Source organism: Schistosoma mansoni (genome assembly GCF_000237925.1).
Source record: "Schistosoma mansoni, WGS project CABG00000000 data, chromosome 3 unplaced supercontig 0124, strain Puerto Rico, whole genome shotgun sequence".
Taxonomy (NCBI): domain Eukaryota; kingdom Metazoa; phylum Platyhelminthes; class Trematoda; order Strigeidida; family Schistosomatidae; genus Schistosoma; species Schistosoma mansoni.
In genome coordinates this window covers 889,636-900,955 of record NW_017386010.1, presented here as the reverse complement: position 1 = coordinate 900,955, position 11,320 = coordinate 889,636, and the positions used below count along the sequence as shown (strand labels likewise).

At 35.6% G+C, this 11,320-nt stretch overlaps 1 protein-coding gene across 1 annotated transcript; it reads right to left on the bottom strand.

The window, feature by feature from the left end:
* Positions 1-1,477: 1,477 nt before the first annotated feature.
* Smp_029400 (hypothetical protein) lies at positions 1,478-10,779 on the bottom strand (the record flags this gene model as incomplete). Its single annotated transcript, XM_018791276.1, has 5 exons — positions 1,478-1,518; positions 4,573-4,641; positions 5,939-6,001; positions 7,394-7,462; positions 10,644-10,779. The coding sequence occupies 5 exons, from the start codon at positions 10,777-10,779 to the stop codon at positions 1,478-1,480; spliced, it is 378 nt and encodes a 125-aa protein (XP_018645553.1).
* Between the last annotated feature and the right edge of the window lie 541 nt (positions 10,780-11,320).

Genomic DNA, 11,320 nt, shown 5'->3' with positions numbered 1-11,320 from the left:
ACATTTACAAGACAGCGACTAGTTTCGGACAGAGACATTACAAGTTTAGACTAGTGTCACTTCGGCTTGCCGTTTACTTCCGGAAACATGATGGCGTTATTACTTCGTAATCCTAATAACATGGAAGTCTATGGAGATGATCTATTTGTATAAAGACATAAAGTAAGGGCTGGTACTATATCAAGCCCACATAGGTTATTCTAGCCTCTGGAGAGATTAATCTATTCATTCTTCTCAAGGTACATTTTGACCTTTTCAGTTATTCGCTTATCAATATTGACTGTTGTTATATGATTGTGTGTATGCGTGTTGTTCACCCTATTCATCACATGTCTGTAACTTATTTTTGGTCTGACTATAAGTATTGATTCACGCTTAATTAAATCGAGTTAGCTCTCTCGCCTACTCCATTGCTCATCGTTGCATTTTGTTTCACTTTCCTGTCAACGACTGTACAAAATGTGCGTATCCCGAAGTCCATCCATCCGTTATTCAACAACGAGATTTAAGTCGATTATGTACGAGGGTTGGTGACATGTATTTTTCAATAGAGATCAATTATACGATGTAATTGGAGTCAGATCATGGGCCATGAAAGTGGCGAGCCCGCCGACAACTAACCTAATGCAGCAAATTACTTCAGGGGTAAACCACACATACTCCGTACTTTCAGTGAACGAACTCAACATAGATTACTCAGTCGATAGACTAATTTCATCCTCCAAACAAGCCTCCAGGATTTTGCAAAAACACGTTGCATTGATAAAATTACAACTGTCTCATAAATTAAGTAATGGTTGTTCTGGGTTAGTATCTATAGTTAGGATTCAAAGAAAATGAGAAATATTAAAATATGACTAAAAGTATCAGTTTCTTTTGCTCACTTTGGTTACGTGCCCCCAAGTATCCTGGTACAGATGAGGGTGGGGTGAGTCAGCTCTCCCTCTTCGAATGCTCTCAATGCCCACGTGCATACAACCATTGTCAGGATAGTCCTACTCACTGCCCCCTAGTTGCAGGGATGTTGTTTACGAAATTGAGAGGGCGGAAAGGGAATATCCAGAGTTCTAACCGAGTTGGTGGACACGGAGAGTTCAACTAGGGGAGTCGTGAAACACATTCCAAAACAATGGTTTACTTAGGCTCAAGGACGGGGAGGGAATAAATCGCGTATGAACCTATTGTTGGTCACCGGCTACCATGGGACTGCATATACTGACGTTGCTCTACTACCTTCTGGACTAGACCTGTAGGTCAAATGTTCGTAGTGTCCCCCCCTAAGAAAGCGACCTGTTTCGGTTAGGGCACCGAGGGCAGCATTACAGCCTTCACACAAATCAATGATCACTGCTTCTGGCCTCATTATTATTGTGTGGAGCATATGTATTTGGTACCCCCTTGTAACATTGCTTAGGGGTTCAAATACTAATGATGGTAATAATAATGACACTCAAGAATAGGGTGTTGAAAAATATCATCAATCAATAGTAACGGATGGTGATGTATTTATAAAGGGAGCTAATTAAAATATAGAAATTAACTTAAACAATGTTCAAAATTCTATTGAAAATAAATATTAAGATAGATCATGACTGATTGATGAATTCCAATGAGATAAATATTTATAACTAATTAGCAAAGAGTTTAAACACAATGAATCATAGAAGAATTTGTAAAGCAGTTTTAAGATTACAAAAGAATTGAACTTTGAATATACGCTATTACAAATTTGTCAATTACTATCAGTACTGTTATTTTGTTGTTGTTGTTTTAATTGTCTCAATTTTAAACTGCTGAAAACTATTCATGCTTATTTCTTGTTAGTTACTGACCAGTTTTTCTTTCTTCTTTTGACATTTGTTCTAAATTAAAAGATGAATGATGATAATACTTAATTTTAAATAAAGAATTTCATACTCATTAAATGGAATAGATATTAAGTAGTAAAGAGTACAAACTCCTACATAGTTTTAGTATTTCTAAGAGTTTATCTTTTCTATTCTCTTAGTGTATAACCTATTAGGCAATTTGTTCAAGTTTAATTGTGAATATAAATGGTGATAATTGATTTTCACATTGTTTGTTTAAATTTTCTCATTTATGTTTAACACTGTAATGGATCGATCTCTTATTAGCATATGTACGTCCTATGTGGAATGCCTTGATATTGATAAGTCTTGCTGATTGAACGCTATACTCAGATCCTAAGCTAGTCACATAACCCCCAAGCTAGAACTACACAGCGACTTGAAGACGAGAGAAAAGGCACAAAATATGTGGGAAGCACTTTACTCCAAGGCTCGTTTATGTACAGAAAATATAGGGTTTTTATAGTATTTTAGAAGTCCTTGGGTTTTCCTGAAAATTCCAGAATACTACTAAACATAGTAGCAGTGTATTAATCAGAATCTCTACATGTGACTTTTCATTTTCGTGATATTTCTAGCAAAACTTCTAGTCAAACGCTGATTGGATAAAATGCTTCTTATTGTTTCCTGAGCCTGTCATGTCTATTGCGAAAAATTTTCAGGATCATCCCAACAGATATTGTCTGAAATCACAAGCATTATAATGCCAAAATGAATCGAACTTTGCCCCATTGCACACGTTAGTGGCTATCTGGACTTATTAGTAGCTAAGTAGATAACACAATTGCATTTGAAGTGAACGGTATTGGATTCTAGTCCCGGAGTAAACATCAACTCTGGGATGCAGATACATCCAGTTCACGAGTCCCAGAATATGACGAGAAGTGCGCCATTTTTTCTACTGTTAACCATCATCAATCATCTGTGCTTACAAATAGTGATGGCTTGATTCATAGAATAGTTAAGATTCCATTCCTAATGATAACTTAAACTTTTAAATTCTACAGTATAAAGAAAGCTTGAATAATTTTGACTCTACCCATTCACTGATTGAATTCATTGCGTAATTTTATCTGACTTAATAAATATTCAACGAATCGAATAGAAAAGATGATTTCAATTTTATGTTATATAACTAACGTTTTAATTTTCTAGCAACATCCAAATTGAATCTTCTGTAAACTGAAATATGGAAAAAATCGAATTTAATAATTTTAACCTTGATTGTAATAAATTGGCGGCTTGCCTTAATATCTGGGCTGTCTGTTCCTTCTATCTAGATCCTTCAACAAGTTATCTGATTTTACTTGTTTTGATACATCATTATGTCCATTAATTGCATAACCTACTCAAGTTTCTGAAAAGTGTACAACTTTTTGTTATACAAGTTACAGAAGGTTCAATCAGAAGCATCGTGGTTTCTGGCAATATGTATGCTGGGAAAAGAGTGTACATTGCTTAGATGTATATTGACTAGACTGCTAACTTCTATCTGGCGATCACTCAATATGTTATCGTCAGAATCGACCAAGAAGTAAACAAAAAACGGAATCTTGTTGAAATGCATTGTGCTGAGAATTTCATACTGTACCAAAAATACAATATTGAACAGAAGCTAATAATAACAATGATGTTTAATCTCCTGGGTTCGAATCTCGTGAGGCGGGATCGTGGATGCACACTGCTGAGGAGTCCCACAATAGGACGAAACGACCGTCCAGTGCTTCCAGGTTTTCCATAGTGGTCTAGCTTCAATTGACTCGTGACTTCAACTATATATAATAATAATAATGGTAATAAAAATCAAATTAAGTGTGATTCAAGTGAATGTAGGAAATATTGTATTTTTTAATGAAAATCAGAATTCACTTAACTTGTGCACTTTAACAAACTTAATTAGTTGATTTAATCTTAGCAATGCAATTTATGATATCCATTTCGTCGACTTAGAACTCGTCAACTGAACACTCCGAATCTTATTGTTGATTTTGTTGCTGAGACAAAAATGACAGTGTGTTATCTATTTACCTTTTTAAGTTTTGATAACTGATAATTTGTACAATGTGTATGAAAACATTGGTGATCATTTGTAAATATTTGCATGTGTTTGAACGCAGATAATGTACATGTTATGGGATAAAATGTTAGGCTAACCGTATATCATATATATATTAGAATACTACAATACTTGTATTAAAAAAACTGTTTGAAATATTTGTAACCTATGGGGGACTGAATCATCAAGTGAAAAGTGACAAATTTTTTCGAAGTAATCATGAGAAGATTCAAACAAACAATACTAAGAGAATTTAAACTTCATCCCATTGCACAAGCAAGTGGCTATCAGGACTCAGTAGCTGAGTAGATAACGCGATGGCGTTTGAAGCGAAAAGTACTGGGTTGGACTCCCAGAGTGAACATCAACTGTGAGATGCATCTGACGAGTCCCAAATAGAACGAAGTGTCGCGCGTCCTGGATTCCACTGCTAGTCACCATCCATCTTTGCTTACAATCATGAAAACTGTTTAATCTCCAAATTTTCCAATTTAGACAATACCATCTAATCTTAAGATAATCATTTGTGCTACCTTTAATGAAAAGAAATTTTTGAGAGCCCTTTCTTATATAAGTCAGTTTATGAAATGTATTGAAAAGCTCTTCACCATTCACTCAAATACAAATATATCAATACAATGTACTTACATAAAGATTTACTGAATTCTGCTTTACGCTTATACAAATCAACTAGTGTTCCATCGAGAAGGATAATGCCTTTAACAAAAATACGGAGTTTGAAAAGTGACGGATTATTATGTTGCATTTGTAGTGGAATAAAATGTTGACGTATTATGATAATTAATATAAAAGCAAACTTTGTAGATTAACCTTATGATCGGTTGCTCAACTTTGTGGATCAGTTGAAGTTAGACATTAACACCGTTGGATTCCAGCCGGCTCAGTGTTCTATCGGTTGTGGGCTCTGGCTCGAGACTGGTAGGTCCTGGGTTCGAATCTCGCGAGTGCGGGATCGTGGATGAGCACTGCTGAGGAGTCCCATAGTAAGACGAAACGGCCGTCCAGTGCTTCAAGGTTTCCCATGGTGGTCTAGCTTCAATTGACTCACGCTTTCAACTATGAAAAATACTAAATCTCCACAAAACCCCTTCTTATGAAAACTGTTTGCATAACTTGAACTGAATAAATATATAGTGTTACTGATAATTTATATGTTTGTAGTGAATTTTTAAATTATGATCTGAATGGGGTTTGTGGAGATTGTAGCAAATTTAATACTTGAATTCATGAGTCGATGTAAGCTAGATCATCATTGAAAACCCGAAAGTACTAGACGACAACCTCGTCCTAGTATAGGACTCTTCAGCAGTGTGCAACCAAGGTCTCGCACCAAAGGGACTTCAACCTAGGACTGTCTGTTTCGCGCACGAACGCTGAACCTCTAGACTACTGAAACTGTCCGACGGTGTTAATGTTTAACTTCCATCGATCCATGAATGGTTGCGCAACTACTCATCCATTATCTGAAGTAGATACCTGTCTCTGCACGACATGGATTGGACACTACTGGTGACGGCTTCTAATTAGAACTCCAAGAAATCATCTTGAAGCCAGTCACTAGTGAGTACATAATGATTATGATCAGAATGAATTTTATGGAGATTGTATTAATTTTAATAGTTGCATTTATGATTGGTCTACCTTACATCGACTCACGAATTCAACCACTAGAATTTCGAAATTATTCAAAAGAATGAAATACCTAATAACTGAAAAAATGTTTTGCTGATGCTACAATCACATAAATGATTCATTTCATGGTATGAAGATAATAATCTGGAAGATTACATTCAAGAACTACTGTTCATCAACCTATCATCAAATAAGCCCATCCAGAAAATGGAGGAAACCGATATTCATTCTGATATATGGTCACTGAGCGTGGACAAAAAGACACTTAGTCTATTGACTTTTAAAGCTATTACAAAAGAGATCACAAATTGACCTCTATTGTACTGTAAGATGAAACATAAATTTTATAAAAGGGTATTACTTTGATAAAGTTCTAATGGCAAATCATTGTAACATGCGAAATCAACACGACTGTCTCTTTCTTCTGATTAAATGCATAAAAAAAGGAAAAGAAAATTGAAACGAATAGTCGATGGATAGAACTGATGTCAGCCCCAAGGAACATTTTCTTCTATTATAATTGAAAAAAATATACCATTGAGTGTTTTCATTCATATATGTGTACATAAAATTATTCATATGTCTATCTACGTCCCAGTGTAATCACACATACAAACGCTTCCATTTTTAACACTATGGCTCAATATGACAACAAATAAACTAACTTTCACATAATTTTATATGGTTGAAATCATGAGTCAATTGAAGCTAGACCACCGTGGGAAACCTGGAAGCACTGGATGGCCGTTTTGTCCTATTATGGGACTCCTCAGCAGTGTGCATCCACGATCCCGCTTCGCGAGATTCGAACCAAGGACCTTCCAGGTTTTCCATAATGGTCTAGCTTCAACTAACTCATGATTTCAACCATATAAAACTATAAAATCTCCACAAAACCCCCTCTAATATCACATAATTCTTTCTTCTGTGAAAAGTTGAAAATTGATGACTCCATAACAAAACAAAGTCATCCTCGGTAATCTCACATTGTTTTCAGTATAACTATCAATGTTGTCAGATTATAGTGAAAACAAGTTAATCCAAGCATTCTCAGCTGATTTTAAAACTTGTTATTGACAAATATTTTTTTTGCTAGAAAACGTTTCCACCCTACATGTTTCCATAAACATACGAATGTCAAGACAGTTCTACTGAACGAGACTGATAATTCGAGAACTACCACAATTATCATCGAACAGATACAAGTATTTATAAACAATTGTCTATGTAAGATACTGAATGTCTGTTAGTCGAATACCATTAGCAATAGCCTACTGTGGGAGAGAACAAACGAACTTCATACTTAAGAGGAAATTAAGAAAAGACGTTGGAAGTGGATAGGACACAGATTGGGTAAATCGTCAAACTGCATCACGAAACAAACTCTAATTTGTAATGTTGAAGGGAAACGGGAAGGAGGAAGGCCAAAGAATAAATTGTGATGAGAATTGGAAGCAGACATGAAGAGAATGAATAAGAAGTGAAAGGATTGTCGAGGACATAGTTTGATGGAGAATACTGGTGGGTTATCTATGCTTCACCACGGAGTAACAGGCTTAATTAAGTAAGTAGGTTCTAATTGAAATAGTTAAAATATGTATACATATTCTACCAATAGGCGGAATGTGGAAATTCCTATTCTTTTCTACCAACATGATTAACAATGCTTCTTCGGTAACTTTCATTACAATCAAAAAAATAACAAGATAACCTCGCTATATAACAAAGTAAGTTTTGTTCAATGGGATCAGTAGACAGGAGACATGTCAATGTAGCGATGGGGTATCATCATACTTCAAAGAAATGTATCTCTTACTTTGATACTGTTTAATTTGTTCTTGAAAACAATCTATAAGTTCAGTGTAGTTTTCTTTCAGTATTGAACCTAATAAGATTGGTTAAAATTAAATATTCATCAAATTCTTTAGAGTATGTTACTATACAGAAAGTAATGAAGTGCATGCTAAATAACTTGAAGATGATTGATTTCAACATAGATACAATCTTGAACTTACCTGTATCAACTAAATTTCTTTTCACATAACCTATGACATCTGAAAATGTTTAATCAATTTATTTTATTTATTTGAACACATAAATATTGTTAAAAAGGGGCACCAGATACATATGCGCCACACAAATCTAATTTCATTTGTGTGAGGGCTGTGATACTGCTCAGGTGCCCAAACCGAAGCAAGTGGTTTTCCTAGGGGACCACACCCGGAGCCTTTGACCAACAGATCTGATCCAAAAGACAATAAAGCATCGTGAGGAGGTGCAGTCCCATGGTAGCCGATGACCAACGATTGATTCATATGCCATTTGTTCTCTCAGGATACTGGAGCCAGCCCATGTGCACCATTGGTTTGGAATCAGGGTTTTCCAACTCCCCTAGGTGGACTTTCCGTGTCCACCAACCCGGTTAAAGCGTCGGACATTTGCTTTTCGTCCTCTCAATTTCGTGAACAACACCCGTGGTGCGAGAAGGCAGTGAATAAGACTTCCCTAACAGAGGATGTATACGCGTGGCCATGTGAGAGCATTTGGAGAGGGAGAGCTGACTCTCCCCCCTCTCGGCCGTTCCAGGGCATTTGGGGGCTTAATCAAACAACATGATGTTTGATAATAATGTAAATCATATTTCTCAGTTTCATGTAAGGAATGATACAGTGGTCGAGCAAAAACTCTGGATTTACTACAAATTCATTCGCTGAGATTTTACAATTACATTCTTCGTTTCTAATGTGTTACATCAACTTGGAACCCAAATACTGTGAAACTATTCGTTCAAATCTAGACGAAAGTTCTTACATATTATGCTGCAATTATATTTTGGTTTTATGTTTACTTAAAGCACAAAAGCTTCCTTCTATATTCGATGAAAACATGAAACTTGAATGAGAAATTAAGGAACTTAAGAAACTTAAAGTAAGTCTATAATGTCAATCTCCATTTGTATATTAATCCATAGTAGTGAAACAGATATAGCAAGTTTCTGGAAACTTAGAAACAGGTACGAATGTGCATAAGGAGTATGAAACCAATATCTGAGCTCTACAAGGATAATCAAAATGAATACATCTGCCTTAATGCAACAAATCTTATGCTTTTTCACCTACGATTAAAACATTGCCCCCTGATACTTACTATTTGTATTACAACATATCTCATACTAACGGTTATATTTATGTAGATGGTGTTACACTGTCACACAGGTCCCAAATACCTCAGTTATTAAACATTTTATCATTATTATTAATATTACTATTTTAACGACCCACTAAATTGATCTAGTTCCCTACGTCTAACCCCAGAAATACTTATCTTCCAACCTTAACATACAAGAAAGACCATTTGAAGACATGTATAATTAAAGGTAACCAACCTTAACGTGTATTCTACATTCATCGATTAAGCTTATCAACCATACTCGAACACACAACATGGAGCTATGTATATTCGTACTGAAAAACGGAATACAAATATTCTAATTCTACAGAAAATGTGCTGTACTTAGATCAATGAATTACAATCTTAATATGATGTAATAAAATTGCAATAACTTTGTTCTTGGATGAGCACTACCACTGAGGAGTCCCACAATAGGACGAAACGGCCGTCCAGTACTTCCAGGTTTTCCATAGTGGTCTAGCTTCAATGGGCTCATGATTTCAACTATTATAAAATTGTAATGATCATTAATATTTAACAAAATTTCACATAGCTTTTAATAAAGAATATACCAGTCAACAGGGTTATTCCTTGTTCACTCTCATAATATAATTTTTGACATTCAATTACTAAAATAGAAATATTATTTTGATTATTTTGAATCGTTATGTAACAACTTACATTTACCAAATGAGACATTATGATTTCCCTGTTGATCAATTATTTCATCTTTAAAGGTAAATTCAAAGAGAAATAATATTAGTCTTTGGTACACAAGTCACTTGATTCGTGTATGGATTGTGATACTGTTCGGGTGCCTAAACCGAAGCAGGTGGTGATTTTTTAAAAGGCCATAGCCGGAGTCTTCAGCCTAAAGGTCTGATCTACAACACAGTGGAGCAACGTAAGGAGTTGCTGTCCCATGATAGCCGCTGACCAACGATTGGTTCATACAATATTCGTTCCTTCAGGATCCTGGAGCCTATGTGTACCGTTGGTTTGGAGTCAGGGTATTCTAACTCGCTAAGTTTGACCCTCCGTATCGTTCAAACCGGCTAAAGAGCCGGATATTGGCTTTTTGTCCTCTCAATTTCGTAAACAACATCCCTGCCAGGAGAAGGCAGTGAGCAGGACTATCCTAACAGTGGCTGTATGCACGTGGCAATGTGAGAGCATTCGAAGAGGGAGAGCTGAATCTCCCCAACCTCGGTCGTAAATGGTTGAACTAGTAAACTATTTTCAAAATTAAAATTTCATTGCTACTAATAAGTGGATATTTTTGGATGAATAATAAGTGGAAGGAACTGGAAAGGATTGTCGAGGACATAGTTTGATGGAGAACACTGGTGGGCTGTCTGTGCTTCGCCACAAGGAGTTACTAAGTTTGCTACTTGATTAACACAGAATACGGTATACAACTACGACACTGAAAAGCATAGAGCCCTCACAGTTGGAATTCGGAATACAAAGGAAGATTGGCGAGGTGCTTGTTGGGTAAGGATCAAAATGTACAGAAAATCATCGGTATCTATAGATAGTAGCGTTTGTTATATCGATATTATAATTCTGCCAATCCGCAAGGAGGCATGTTCTGCTACGTTGATATTCTAAAATGCTCCGTCACGTCCTGATTAGACGGAAACTCTACGACTCCTTTAGGACCTCTGGAGGCTCCGTCGTAGCTTTGGGATGCCGTCCCAACAAGGGTGACAGGCGTAAGTAAGTAAATTTGACTTGGTCGATTTTAGTATAGTTCGTGGTAATCTATATGTATAGTTATAACAATCCTATTCACCTAGCAACTTAAATAAAAGTTTCATAGGCTTTTATTTCACGTTATTGGATCAATCAATTGAATCAGCATTTCTAAAAAGGAATTGAAATGATTGACTTACTTATGACTTTTTGGGCTTCATCTTCTGCAATTTGTGCTTCTTTGTCTAATTCAGGTAATCTCACTATGGCAAAAATTATATAGGCGTATATCATAAACTGTATGTTGTGTCCCTCTATACATATATCACAAAGCATTTGATTTGTAGAACACAATATGTTGACATATACTGCGTTTGTCTTATCTTATCTTGAAGTTGAAATTTCCAAATAAGACTTATGTGTTCAATAATCTGGTAGCTGAATACTTGCTATAACGAAATAATAATTTTTCTTTATAGAACTAATGTTTGCTTTGGGACCGGAAACATCGATATCTCGGTGATCTAGACTAGCAGCCACTATGTAAATTCGTTTGTAAACTATCATCAATTTTGAATGACATGATAATGGGATCTCTATTATTAATAGATAATATAGGTAGAGGGAAGATTTCGGTGTACAAGGAAGATTACTGCTTTTTGAGAAATGAAATCCTAATATTTCCTCAGTTCACTCATAAGTGTACACGTATATGACTTACAAGTATGAAACCTGTTTTCAGTATATCTTTGTTATTATCCCTAACCACTTAATATAGAGCGATATTAATTATAATGTTGAGTCACTTACATTAGATACCACACTGACATTTCATAAGTAGAAATTATTCAACACTTTACGTAATAGGGGTTGTTAC